The sequence below is a fragment of the Castor canadensis genome, chromosome 11 (genome assembly GCF_047511655.1).
Source record: "Castor canadensis chromosome 11, mCasCan1.hap1v2, whole genome shotgun sequence".
Taxonomy (NCBI): domain Eukaryota; kingdom Metazoa; phylum Chordata; class Mammalia; order Rodentia; family Castoridae; genus Castor; species Castor canadensis.
In genome coordinates this window covers 4,928,035-4,942,351 of record NC_133396.1, presented here as the reverse complement: position 1 = coordinate 4,942,351, position 14,317 = coordinate 4,928,035, and the positions used below count along the sequence as shown (strand labels likewise).

At 46.3% G+C, this 14,317-nt stretch overlaps 1 protein-coding gene across 5 annotated transcripts in view; it reads left to right on the top strand.

Annotated features, from left to right (window-relative positions):
• Sec14l1 (SEC14 like lipid binding 1) overlaps nt 1–14,317 on the top strand; it is a 63,159-nt gene that overhangs the window by 24,262 nt on the left and 24,580 nt on the right. For 2 of the 5 annotated variants that reach the window (XR_012438417.1, XM_020162508.2), the window contains exons 3-8: nt 5,470–5,619; nt 5,727–5,858; nt 7,268–7,396; nt 8,937–9,171; nt 10,514–10,623; nt 11,984–12,173. Coding sequence is in view for 4 of the 5 variants with exons in the window: in XM_020162508.2 (XP_020018097.1) it covers nt 5,470–5,619; nt 5,727–5,858; nt 7,268–7,396; nt 8,937–9,171; nt 10,514–10,623; nt 11,984–12,173 (946 nt within the window). In the remaining variant the exon portion in view is untranslated. The remainder of the gene's footprint in view (nt 1–5,469; nt 5,620–5,726; nt 5,859–7,267; nt 7,397–8,936; nt 9,172–10,513; nt 10,624–11,983; nt 12,174–14,317) is intronic. The other 3 variants (XM_020162510.2, XM_074045052.1, XM_074045051.1) reach the window with 3 other exon arrangements.

Here is a 14,317-nt window from a genome sequence, read left to right as displayed (position 1 = left end):
CTAGTGCCTCATTGCATTGGGCAGTCCTGTCTCTTTAGACAGACACCTTTATTCTAGACATGTTCCTTCTTTTTTGTTCATCTCAAGACACTGACATTTCTTTCTATGTTAAGGGTGCAGGCTGGGTGTTCTGTAGACCATTCCAGAGTTTGGATTTGTAGCCTGAGCTTGGCCATGTTTGTTCCAAGGATGCAGAGGACGACTGCCTGGGTCATGCGTGCTTCCCTTGCATCAGGGCAGACCTCACACTGTCCCATTATTGGGCCTAAGTTGAGTCATTTGGTTAAGGTAGTGCCTACCAGATCTGTCCATTATAAAGGTTCCTTTGTAATTAGTGATCTGCAGGACAGTAATCTGAGACGTGGCTGTCTCTTCTGACCACCTTGAACAGCGTCTGTTGGGCATCCTGGGCACAAGCGATTATCTGTGCACATGTGAGTCTACATGGTGGATGACTTCATACGAAGTGGAAGGTCTTTAGTGTGGTTTAAATTCTAGATTTGGTCATGTGGGTAAGACCTCATGCTGACCATTCCGTTTGAAGAATTTAAACAACGATACAGGTATTTGGAAAATGGTCTAACAGTACTTAAATAAGAGAGAATTGCATGTAGGTTGTTTCTGGGTAAGTGCTTGTTCTACCCATTAGGTTCCTTAGAAAGAATAAAAGGGTAGAGATGTGGCTCAAGCAGTAGTGACTGCTTTGCAAGCATGGAGGCCTAAGTTCAAACCCCACTCCTACCAAAATACAAATAAACAAAAAGAATTGTTTCATTAGGAGACTCTTATTTCTAATTTCTTGGTATGTCATAGTGCTGGAACGCACAAACCCAAGGCTGTGAGTTTTTTTTTTTTTTTTTGAGTGTGTGTTATATAGTACAATTTAAAAGTACAAGTTGTAAAAGTTGTGGTACAACTGAAAAGTTGGTTTAGAGGGCTTTACAGTCAGTATGGAGCAAATGGTGGTCAGCAGCCTTGTTTTGTGTTGTTTAGTTTTTCTTCCTTAGAGTTGTTCATTTGTCTAGTACTTAATTCTGACAGATTCTTAGAGCATCCTCTGTGCTTATCTGTGATCTCAGCAGGTGAATAAGCTTCCCAAATGCTGGGATAACCAGATGCACCAGCAGCAGCTGCTGTGTGATTTATAGGAGTCTAGTAATCACGGAATTCAGGAGATATTTGAATAGAGGCTGGGAATAGAAAAACCATAAGATATGTATGCATATGCGTAAGCCTCATGCTTACTAGGCACATGCTCTGCCATTTGAGCCACGCCATGGTCCATAAAGAATAGATTTTTTCAACTTCCAAAGAAGAACATTTGAAATGCAAATATGATGGATCCTGTGTGTACGGTTTGCATCTCAGACTATCCTCACCTGACTCATGCAGATGTGGCTCTCATCACCAGTGCTCTCTCCTCTGAGTCCCCTGAGAGGTGGGGGAGGGCTTGTGCAGGGCCTTACCGGAGGAGTGTAGCTGCAGCATACTTCTCGTCCCCCACCACTGTTACCCTTCCCTTGGGGTGCAGTCCCTGCTCCCAGCCTGTGTTCTCCTTGCAGAACTCCTGGGTTCTCTTTCTTGGATATTTTCTCCTCATTGCTGACTGTAAACAGAACTTTGTGGGCTCTGAGGATCTCTCTCACAAGATCTGTCCCCATGCCATTCCTCCAAGCTGAGTGTGACCTCTATACATATACACGTCATAGGACCCTTTCTGGGTGTGGGGTGGTGCTCACTGTCCTCCTGAGCTGTGGGCTTCCCTCCCTCCTCCTGCGCTGCCTAGAAACCTGTAGATAACAGGAGCATATGGAGCTCAGAGTGACCTAAAATGAAATGTGATGGAGAGAAGAACACAAGGACCTGCATGGAGGGTGACTGCAGGGGCAGCCCTACTCAGGGAAGCCACCAGACCTTCTCCATGAAAGGCCTGCATGCTCTTGACCCACTTACACCCTTCTCCAGGTAAAGCCAAATTACTTTGTGCTGTTTGCTTATGCACGCTGTAGATTTCTCCCTTAAATCTTCTCATTGTGATTGAGGTGGGCAGTGAAGCCCCTCCCCATTTTCAGTGCAGCCCTGCAGAGCAGTGGATCTGTCACCTGGCACAGATGTTACCCTGCAATGCCTTCTTCGTAGAGGGGCAGGCTGCAGGGGCACGCCCTGGATTCTGCCTCCCTGTGTCCTAGAGTTTCCTTGGGCTTTGTGGACTGTTGCAGAGTAACCTGAATCTGGTACTCAGTGCTTTTTCTAAAAGTTTTAACACCATGCAGCAAGTCTTTCTCTTTTAAGTGGAGATACTTGTAGATTCAGAATGTATTAATACATTATTCACAAAGAGTGCTATGGAAAGACTGAATGTGCTCTTCACCCATTTCCCCAGTGACCACAGCATACCACCATCAGGATGCCAACGTCTGTACAGTTCCCTTACAGCTATACCTGCTTCCCTCCCGCCCCCACCTCTTCCGCAGCCCCTAGCAGCTCTTATTTTGTCATTTGAAGAATGTTATGTAGCTGGGCATTGGTGGCTCACACCTGTAATCCTAGCTACTCAGGAGGCAGAGATCAGGAGGATCATGGTTCAAAGCCAGCCCAGGAAAATAGTTCTCGAGACCCTGTCTCAAAAAACCCATCACGGGGAGGGGAAAAAAAAAGGCTGGTGGAGTGGCTCAAGGTTTAGGCCCTGAGTTCAAACCCAGTACTGCAAAAAAAAAAAAAAGGTTATGTAAATGGGATCATGCAGCGTGTAACTGTTGAGGCTGGATTTGCCCAGCATAATTCCTGGAGGTTTATCTGAGCTGTTGCGTATGCAATAGCTTCTTCCTTTTCACTGCTTAGTAGTGTTCAGTGGTGTGGATGCACAATTTGTTTAGTCATTCAGTTATTGAAGGACATCTGGGTAGTTTCCAACTTTTGCTGCCATGAATAGAGCTGCTGGGAACATTTGTGCCGAGGAGTGCCATTGCAAGCTTGTACACCAGTTGCATGTTTATATTTTAAGAAACTATCCAACTGTTTTCCAGATTGGTTACACCATTTTGCATTCTTATCAGCAATGTCTGACTCACATTCTTGCCAACATTCCGTGTTGCACTGTTTTTTATTTTTCCATTTCATAGGTGTGTGGTGATATCTCCTTAGGGTTGCCTTACATTTCCCTGAGAGCTGCTTTCTCTACTTACTTGCCATCTCTGTGTTAGATGCCTGTACTTGTCTTTTGCCCATTCAGTCATTGATTGTGTGTGTGTGTGTGTGTGTGTGTGTGTGTGTGTGTGTGTGTGTGCGCGTGCGCGCTGCGCACGCATCTTACTGGGGTTTGAACTCTTGGTCTTGGCACTTGCTATACAGTTGCTCTACCACTTAAGCCATGCCCTCAGCCCTTTTTTGCTTCAGTTATTTTTCAGAGCAGTGGCTGGCCTTTTTGCCCCTGCTGGCCTGGACCACAATCCTCCTACCAGTGGCCTTCCACATAGCTGGGATCATAAGCATGCACCACAAATCCCAGCTTATTGGTTGAGATGGGAACTCACAAACTTTTTGCTGGCAGGGATTCAACCTCCATTCTCAAGGTCTGCTTTCCTAGTAGCTAGAAATAAAGTCAGTAATCGTCCAATTTCAAGGCATTTAACCCTAGCCATTTACTTTGATATCATCTTGTGAATGTTGTGGGGGGCAGCTGATAAGGAAACTTAAATTGGGTGGGGTAAATCACAATAGAGTGATGGAATGAGTTACAATCCAGAAAGCGCGTATCACATGAAGACCTTCCTGCCACAAAGGCAGATAATTATCTAAAGCCCGCCTCTAAAATTTGACCAATCCCAAGAGGTGTATTTTAAATAACCCAATAGGAATTAGGTGCTGTCCATGAAGAAGAATGTACACCCCATAGTACTTAGCCAGTGAGGAACTAGGGGAGGGACTTGTGCACTAGGTAATATATAGCTTATTGTAACAGCTTCCAGGGTCTTTGCTGGTCAGGTACCCAGTATTATCCAGGTTGCATTAATGTCTCCATGTGTCTCTTGAGTCCATTCTTTGAGTTTGGACAGGTGAGCATATTTCTCACACTGGGATTACAGGTGCAAGCCTGTAGTTGTTTGTTTTTATTTGTGATAAAACATAAAACAATGACCATCTTCTCTTTTTTTCGGTGCTTGGGGTTGAATTCAGGACATCACATATCATCCTACAGGGACTTTAGTAGAACAAGTTTTTAATTTAGATGAAGTTTATTTTATCCGTTTTGCCTCTTATGGATTGTGATTTTGAGGTCAAATCTAAGAACTCTTTGCCTAGTCCTAGACCTGAAGATTTTTCTCCTAAAACTTTTATAGTTTTATGTTTACATTTAAGCCCATGTCCTTTTGGGATTAATTTTAATATAAGATGTGAGGCTTGGGTCAAGGTTTTTATTTTGCTGCCTATGGATGTGCAGCTGTCCGGGAATAGTTGTTGAAAAAGTCATTTTTCATCCATTGCATTCTTTTGTGCCTTTATCAGAGATCATTTGTGCAGAGATCATTTGGGCTGCTTTCTACCTGTCACTCAGGTAGAAAGCGCGCTTGGTGTACATGAGGCCCAGGTTGATTCCAGTGCTGAAAAGTAAAGAGGGAAAAAGCAGTTGGGGTGTTTTTGAGGCCATTTCTGGGTGTTCTGTCCCATTGAGCTATATCCAGCCCTCTGCCAGTGCTATGGAACTGTAGGTAGCTATACAGTTGGTCTTAATGCCTGGTTGGGTAAGTCTTCCCACTATTTTCAAAATCATTTTAGTGAGTCCAGTTCCTTTGCCTTCCTATGTAAATTTGCAAATAATCTTATGTATAGCTACAAAAAAATCTTACGGGGGGTGGGGGTTAGACTGATTAAAGTGCAGTATATTTATAGGTAGAATACCAAGACAAAACCCCACTGAACAGTGAACAGACACTTGAACAATGAAGGATGGGAATGTGAAAACGAGCCATGTTAAGTTGAGGGTACTGATGAGAGGGGAGGTGCAGGAAGAGGGTAAAGGAGGGAGAAAATGGTTGATGTGCTGTCTATACAAGTAGGATTGAGGAATATTGAAACTGTTGAAGTCATTTTAAGAAGGGGGGAAGAGGGAGAATAATGAGGGGATGACCAAATTCAGAGTACATTGTACACATACATGGAAATGTCCCAGTGGTCTCCCTGTACAACTATTATATACTAACAAAAACATTAGAAAATGAAACAAAATTTTTCTGGGATTTTGGTAGAAATCACATTAAGCCTGTGCATCATGTGGACAGAACTGACATCTTTACCAAGTTGAGTCTTCCAGTACACAAACATGGGCTCTTCCCTTTCTTGTACAAGCCATGGAGGCAAGGACACAACTCTGACGCAGCCTGTTGGCATGCATTGACAGATGCTCTTTTGTCCCTGAGAGAGTAGCAAGGACATACTGTCACTTCTTTGTTTTTGTGTTTTCATCCACAGGCTTATGAGAGGAGGTTCCCTACATGTCCTCTGATTCCAATGTTCGTGGATAGTGACACCGTGAGCGAATTCAAGAGTGAAGATGGGGCCATCCACGTCATTGAGAGGCGCTGCAAACTGGACATAGATGCTCCCAGGCTGCTCAAGAAGGTAACTGAAGAGGACAGGGCAGCCCTCCCAAGACAAGTGCACTTATGCTAACAGCTTCTGTTGTGACTGGGTGTTGTAATAAACCCTTTTCTATTTCTTTTTTAAAGATTGCAGGAGTTGATTATGTTTATTTTGTCCAGAAAAACTCCCTGAATTCTCGGGAACGTACTTTGCACATTGAGGCCCACAATGAAACATTTTCTAACCGGGTCATCATTAACGAGCACTGCTGCTACACGGTGAGTAATGCCACCTGCAAGGGTCAGGATGCAGGAGCGGGCCACGCAGCTTCCCAGGGAAGCTCGTCATCATTTGAAACAGGGTGTCTCTTTGTCTTCGGGAACAGTTCTTCACCAGACAGTGTCACTCATTTCTGATTAATGGGGTCGTGGGTAACAGGTGTGGTCTCCTGCAGGAAGGATTGCACTGTTATAACAGGGAAGGCAGCCAAGTGATGTCTTGATTTCTTTTTAAATAGTACTTCCTTTCTGGTTCCATCTGAATACTTTAGATATATATTTTGAAGGGCCAAGATATTGTGCGGTGGTTTTTGTTTTGTTTTGTTTTGGTTTTTTTTTTCGATATTGGGGTTTGAACCCCAGGCCTCATGCTTGCTAGACAAGTGTTCTACCGCTTGAGCCACTCTGCCAGCCCTGTTTTTTGTTGGGTATTTTTGAGATAGGATCTAACAAATTATTTGCCTGGGTTGGCCCTAAACTGCAATCTTCCTCCTGAGTAACTAGGATTACAGGTGTGAGCCACGGGCACCCAGCTTATTGTGTTTCTTTAAGATTAGATTTGAGACAAGTAATAGAGTCCCTCAGTTCAAAATTCAGTACTGCAAAAAGAAAGGTAAGAGTTAAGAGCATTTATCTGTCTTACCATCTGCTACCCTTACCCTGTTTGAAGAGCTTGTCTTACCAGATCACTAGAATAACCTCCCACCAGTTCTCTCTGCTGCTGCCATTAGCCTCCTACAGCATATCCTCAACACTGAATCCAAATAATCCATTTAAAATGTGTCAGATCATGTCATTGCTTGGCTCAAAACCTTGCAGTCCTTATGTGACTTGTGAGGCCCCTGTCCTCTCCCAATCATATTTCTTCTTCACTATGCACAAGGCTGATGACCCTTTCACTGTCCCTGGACAAGGCAGCTCCCCTAAGGATTCCTCAGTCCCTCCTTCAGTCCCTGCTCAGACCTCCCCTTTCCTCAAAGCCAGCCTTAGCTACCCTATTTAATTCTGCAGCCTGTCCTCCCAGTCCTTTCTATCCTTTTCCCCATAGTACTTATCATATAGCCATATAATTTCCTCATGGCTGATTGTCTGTCCCTGTTAAGGCCATCAGGGACACAAAGCGAGGCTCTTGTTTTGTTAGTGAGAACACTGCTCCATGAGTGTTGAATGAGTGAGTGGACCAAGAGTGAAACGAGATCTGCTTTAGTCTTGTCACCTTTTGAAGTTCTTGGAAGTACCATTTGGACCTTGTCATGGTTTGACCCTCTGTAATTTTTCCACCTGCTGTTCAACAATGGTAGCATTATTAGTAAAGTAAGGGTTCGCTTTGGCTGCACTTGGCTGAGGAGTGGAAGTGCTGTCTCAGCCGAGAACGTGCATGTCAGTGGGAGTGCTTTCTCTGTATGCAGGTTCACCCCGAGAATGAAGACTGGACCTGTTTTGAACAGTCGGCAAGTTTAGATATCAAGTCCTTCTTCGGTTTTGAAAGTACAGTTGAAAAAATCGCCATGAAACAATATACCAGCAACATTAAAAAAGTGAGTCTCAGTTGATCTTAAGCTCTTTCTGAGAGGACCTGCTTTCATCCTGAAAGTATCTCTCTTGTAACAAATTTTGCTGTAATGTTGTCCTCCTCATCCTAGAGACAACCCACTTCCCATCTATTGAAAGCATATTTCTCTCCTAATGCACTCTGCTGTCACTTAAAAAAGAGAGAGAGACTCTTAGGGTTTTATGGAAGAGGGAGGCAGGGCTCTCTGCGATGCTACTCTGAGCTAGTTGTGTTCTAGAAGGCTTGTGCTCAGTTGGACCCAGCCAGCTCTTGATCCCTTGCAGTGGGCCTCGGTTCACATGTCAGGGGTTTGGACAGTGCTGGTTGCTAAGGGAGGAGAGGAGGCATGGGTGGCAGAGCTCCCAGCCCAGGCATTGTCCCTGGAATTGCTGGGCACAGTTGGGGTGAGGCAGCAGCTTGCAGAGTCTCCAGTTCCGCCCCCTGGCCTGCTGTGGAGAGGTACAGTGGTGCTGAGATTCTCACCAAGTGGGTGCGCAGGGGTCACAGCTCTTTGACTGTTGGGTCCATCTCCTGTGGACCTTCCCACATGCTGCTACTTGTGGGCTGTTAGGAAACGGGCATTTCAGAGGAATCAGTGTGGGGTGATGGAGAGCCTTCAGATGGCTTGCTTCATTTCCAAGGTACTGTATTGAATAGAATTTGGATTGGGACAGAAAGCATATATTGAGAACAAGTATGGTAAATTGCTGTTTTAAATTGGCCAGATAAAAAATTCCATCTCTTAGGCTGGGCATAGTTCTCATGTAAGTGATGTCAGTTACTCAGGAGGTACAGTGGTCAAGAGATTTGAGGCCAACCCAGGTAAAATGTTAGCAAGACTCCATCTCAGCCTAAAAAGCTAGGTATGGTGGTACATGCCTGTAATCCTAGCTATCTCTAATCCTAGCTGTGCAGGAGATGGAAGTAGGAAGATCACAGTCAGGCCAACCAAGGTAAAACAGACTATCTCAAAAATAGCTAAAGCAGGGATGGGGAAGTGGCTTAGTGGGTATACTGCCTACCTAGTAAGTGCAAGGTCCTGAGTTCAAACCCCAATACCACCAAAAAGAAAACTAACTAAAGCAAAAAGGGCTAGAGGTGTGGCTCATGTGGTAGAGTGCCACCTATCAAGCATAAGGCCCTGAGTTCAAACTCCAGTATCATTGAAAAAAAGAAAAATATCCTGTCTTCAAACACTGCTTACTAAATCTTGTAGAAGTAAAATAATTAGGGAAGAAAAAGCACAAAAGCCTTTGTCCCCCTCCCCCATGTGCCCTGTTTTATGTACCAAATTCAGTTTTGCCTTATTTTTTTAAAGAAGAGGGTCTCACTTTGCTGCCTAGGCTACCTCTAAACTCATGGGCTCAAGTGGTCCTCCTGCCTCAGCTTCCCAGGTAACTGGGACCAGCAGGAACAAACCATCGCACCCAGAGTTCAGTTTTTGCTCAGTGTCTTGTAAATTGATGAGGGATGGATTATTGAAATGTTGAGTAGACACTCACCTTACAACTGGTTTCATCTTGAAGGGGAAGGAAATCATTGAATACTACCTTCGTCAGCTGGAAGATGAAGGTATTACATATGTGCCCCGCTGGACCCCACCTGCCCTTGGGCCCTCTTCAGAGACGTCAGCATCGAGCAAGAATCAAGCAGTGTCCACAGCTGCCATCGTCCCAGATGCTACCCTCAAGGAGGGACTGAGTGGCGAGGCCCTCAGTAACCCAAGCGGGGCACCTGAGCCTGTGGTGGGGACGCCTGATGGTGCGTGTGAGAGAGATGTCATTCTTCTTAAGTGGGGGCTGTGTGCCTCAGCTCTCTGCCTGTCCTTGTTTCCTTAGGTTGTTAGGGATTCTAGATAGATAAATAATCCATCTTTCTTTCCTCATTTTATTGTTTCCTTGTCCTCTAGCTTATGTAACACATCTATTTTATTTATTTTTCTCTTAGGGTTTTTTTTTGGGGGAGGGTACTGGAGGTTAAACGCTGGGCCTTAAATTTGCTTGACAGGCTTGAGTACTGCTTGAGCCACTCCACTATCTTCACTTGGGTTTTTTTAATAGGAAGGATTATTTCTTGTTACTTTGGTTTTCTGCTGTTACTGTTGTGAGTACTGGGCCATGAACTCAGGGCCTTACACGTGATACTCAAGCACTCCACTTGAGCTACTCCTCCAGCTCCCTTTGCTTTAGTTTATTTTTCAAATAGGGTCTTAGACCACAATTCTCCCACCTATCTGAGACCACAGGCCTGCACCACCACCGTGACTGTCCTTTGAGATAAGGTCTCAAAAGACCTGACTGGTCTTGAACTGTGATCCTCCAGGCCGTCTCCTGCACCGCTCTTGTTCCGTTTACTGAGAGCAGGAATGGTTTACATCTGTGTTTGCTGATGGTAGTTTTGGTGAATGGAAGGAATCGGTCCTTTCGACACAGACTTCTGCCATCACCATGTGCGAGGTGCTATCTGAGCATCTACCAGTGCTCCTTTAGGAGGGAAAGGCTTACTCACTTTCTGTGTGGGTAAACTGAGGCACAGCTGGTAAATGGCAGCGCTGGGACTATGTTGAGATGGACTCCGGATCTGCGTTCAGTTGCTGTGTGGCTTGGCACATGGTAAACACACACAAAGTTTTTTACTATGTAATTGTAGATTGGTGTCCATTGTAAAGAGTTCAGAAAACAGGAAGTTCTCCACTCAGAAACTTTGTTAAGACGTTATTTCTCTTTGCCTGCATGCCGCTCTGCAGCCTGAAGAGGTACAAATGTTTTGGGGCAGGTTTACCTTCTCTCTTGTGAGTGTTTCCATGTTGTATTGTTCATCCTTCCAGTTTGTTACTTTATCAGGGAGATTTCCTTAGTGTCTGTTTGTTCTGTCATAACAGTGCTGAGCCTTGCTTGCAGATGTAACCAGGGAAAGGTAAAAAAGTCAGAAAGCTTCCCAATGCTGTAGCAGTGGTTTCATCTGATCTGATAGCATCTGTGTGGTCTTCGACCTGCACCCCCAGGACTCCATACCACACACTGACATCACTGAGAGAAGGCATTAGGGGCCTCAAGATCCTTTGGTCTTAGTTATAAATTATGCCATGTAACTTACATTGCAGATAAACTTGATGCTGACTACATTAAGAGATACCTGGGGGATCTGACCCCGCTGCAGGAGAGCTGCCTCATCAGACTCCGCCAGTGGCTCCAGGAGACACACAAGGGCAAGGTGAGTATCGCCCCTCGTGCTACGCTGGTGTGCAAGACCCTGGAGTTCTGGTCTTGTTTAGGGTTATGGAGAGTAAACAGTCCTGACTGCTGCTGCTGGGAAAGTGCCTTCCAGCCTCAGTGGCAGTGAGTCAGTCTCTGCCTGGCAGGTTGAGATGCAGAAGTAGCTGGAGTTTTGTATGCTTTACAGAGAATGGCCTAATTTAGAAACAATTAAACATTAAGTTGCAAAGCAGCATTGTGTCCAGGGGTGCACACATTTTCAAGGGGAGGTTTTGAAGAAGCTCAAGATTAGAGATTGGAAGCATGTGAGCTTTGATTGTGAGGTTTGGGTGAAGTATAAGCCCATAAAGATGTAGAGTTTCATGGTAAGCCCTCTCTGGTGAACGAGCAGAGGCTGGTGAGTGTCCACTGAGTTGTGGGTGCTATCTAGTAACCTGTTACTGGAAGCCAAGTACCAGAGAGCTTCAGTGCCAGTCCTCAAGAATACAGCCATGGAGGAGCAGCCCGGTCCTGTGTGCTGATCCCGATTTTCTCTCTTCACTCAGTCCTCCTGACAGTCCTATAGGTGGGTGCTGTTGTGTCACCTCAGTTTTAAGCTGAGGAAACTGAGGCATGGAGAAGTTTAGCAATGTGCTCGAGGTTTTATAGCTGTTGAGCGGAGGGGGCAGGATTTGAACTCAGGCCACTTGGTTACAGCACTCACATCCTTAACCACTTGTGCGTGGCTGGCCCGTTCTGAGTGGAGACAGTGCCCAGTCGGTGGCCCCATTTCGCATCATGCTGCTAGGAGAGGGGCAGAGTAGGCTCCTCCTCCCGCACACTGCCCGGCAACGCGATGGTCCCGCCACCCACGTCAGTGAGACTGTGGCCGCTGCAGGAGGAGAGTGGGAACCCCGTCTCAGCTTGTTGTGTGTTCAGGGAGGCCGGCCCGGGCCTTAACAGTGGAATCCAGAGAAGGCTCCCCACAGCTGCACTAACAAGCCAGCGTGAGAAGTGCAGTGGGGACAGAGACGTGCACATCGTGGTAGCTCTGACGCAGGGCAGGGTGCGGCATGAAAGAGCTTCCCTCTGCCTCTCCTTTGCTGAAGTGAACGCAGAACAGCGTAGAGAAAGCACACAGCAGATGTGCTGCTTTTCTGAAGCGTCAGGGAAGGCTTTGCTCAGAACACTTTTTTCTCGTGGTGCTGAGGATGAACCAGAGCCATGGGCACGCCGGGTAAGCAAGCGCACCACCCGAGCCCCGAGAGGAGCCAATGTGAGCTGCGTTAATGCTGCTGCTCACTGCCGACCGAGGCGGGAGTGCAAGAGACTGCTCCCTTAGCAACTCTAACCGTTACAGCCTTCCTTTCTCTGCCTAGATCCCAAAGGATGAGCATATTCTTCGCTTCCTACGTGCTCGGGACTTCAACATTGACAAGGCCAGGGAGATCATGTGTCAGTCTCTAACGTGGCGGAAGCAGCATCAGGTAGACTACATCCTGGACACCTGGACGCCCCCTCAGGTCCTTCAGGATTACTACGCAGGAGGCTGGCACCACCACGACAAAGGTAGGATGACCCCCAGGCCATCTACAGCTGTTACCTGTCATTTGTCACAGAGCCAGGTGGGCCCCTGGAGTGCAATGTCCCTTCTCGCTCTGAGGATTTGGTTCCAGCAGACACCAAGGAGGGGCCTGTGACCATTTGCTTCCTCCTCATGGCCCTGTGTCGCCTGCCTTGCAGCAAGTGACTTCACTTCCTTCCTTAGCTCAGTGGAGTCTGGTTTGACCTCCTAGAACACTAAAATGCATGGCTCGGTTTTCTCGGGAAAGGGACTTGAATAACTTACAAAAGCTGTGAAGTGGCCAGCCAGGTTTCCTACCTCAAAACAGTGGAGAAGTCCAGTTCTGCTCTGGACACTATGGGCAAAGTGCAGACCACGGGCAGCGCTTCTCCTGAGACTTGGGAAGCTTCTTGCACCTCACCACTGCTGCGTTCTGGAGCGGGCCTGGCAGGAGGACCCCCTTGGGGAAGGCCTGCCCTCTTCTGGCCCAGAGCTTGTGGCTGGGCAGAGAGGAATTGCAGTCCCTGGAAAGAGGCCACAGGAATCACCATGGAACTGGCTCCCTCTTGCCTTTGGACAAGTTCTTCCAAAACTGGGCATCTCCCATTTCTCTTGTTTTCCTGATTTAATCTGTAGTTCTTCTCAAGGTGAATTGTAGCAGGCTGGTGGAGTGGCTCAGGTGGTCAAGTGGTAGAGCGCCTGCTTAGCAAGTATGAGGCCCTGAGTTTAAACCCCAGCACCACCAATAAAAAAAGATTAATTGTAGCTTTTCACATGGTATATATCAAAGGTCTACCATGTGATTTTTTGTTTGTTTGAGATGGTTTCTTTAGCCTAGTCTGGCCTCACACCATGAGCCTCCTGCCTCAGCCTCCTGAGTACTGGCATTACAATTGCCCACCACTCCCATACTTTATTAACTTTTATGGGAAACATACCATTTATATTTATTCCACTTTGTGATCCAACCATTTAAAAAAAAGTTTTAAAAATTTGCTGGTAAGGCCAGGTGTGGTGGTGCACTCCTGTGATCTCAGCTACTCTGGAGGCATAGATAGGATTGCAGCCTGAGGCAAAAACACAAGACTACCTGAAAAATAAGTTAAGCAAAAAAAGAGCTGGGAGCATGGGTCAAGTGGTAGAGTACCACAGGCGGAATGCAGGGCCCTGAGTTCAAAATTCTAGTACTGCACTAAAACAAATAAATAAAAGTTTGGTAGTAAGACATTGACAAATGTGTCTTACAAAATGTCAGAAGAAACTTTTCATAAATTTGCCTTTCTGTAAGATTTGGGGGTCACAGAAACCACTTTGCTATGTAAACAAATCTAGGGTCCATCTCTCCTCACAGACGGAGTTCACCAGGTGACAGGTGCAAGACAAATGTCGGCCCTGTGCAGGATGGTTCTGCTGCTCCATGCACAGCAGACCACGCCTGTGGGTTTGGGAACCTGAGCCATCTCTGCTGCTCTCTTTGGCACTGAGTGAGAAGTCTAGGGGTGCTGACTAGAGGGTACGCTGTGGCGTGGGGCCTTCTCCCTCTGAGTTGCTGGTCCTTAGCGACAGGGTTGTGTGATGAGTTCAGGTCCTCTAAGCTCCAAAGACAGAATCAACATGTGCTGGCTGCTGCAGATACAGGACCTTCCATGTTTCCATCTATCTTGGTCCTCGGAGTGGAATTGAGAGAACTGTAGTTTTAAAAATCTTGACATTAACCTGTTAGTAATCTATGAAATTTTAAAAAAATAGATTTTTCTAAGGATATTTTAGAAGCACTCCATTCATAGAAAAAGTGTGGCTACTTTGATGTTCTCCTGCCATTGAACATCCAAACTGTCACTCAGCCCTGGTGGTCCACGTGAGGCGACAGAGACAGCAATGCACATGGTCACACGGGGGCGTGCTGGACAGGCGGACTCCAGTGTGGCTCCCGTCAGCCTGCAGCACTCTGTTAAGCTGCTCCGTCAGTTGACTTTTTTTTTTTTTTATGCTTTTTGGGGGGAGAAGTGTTGAAACCCACCCCAACACAGAAATCAGTTTCTGCTTCTAAGAGGAGTAGAGCGCTTCCCCTATTTAGAGCATAGGAAAACACATTGTGAAGGTGCTGGGGACCGAGCCCAGGGCCTCATACATGCTGGCCTCTGGACCT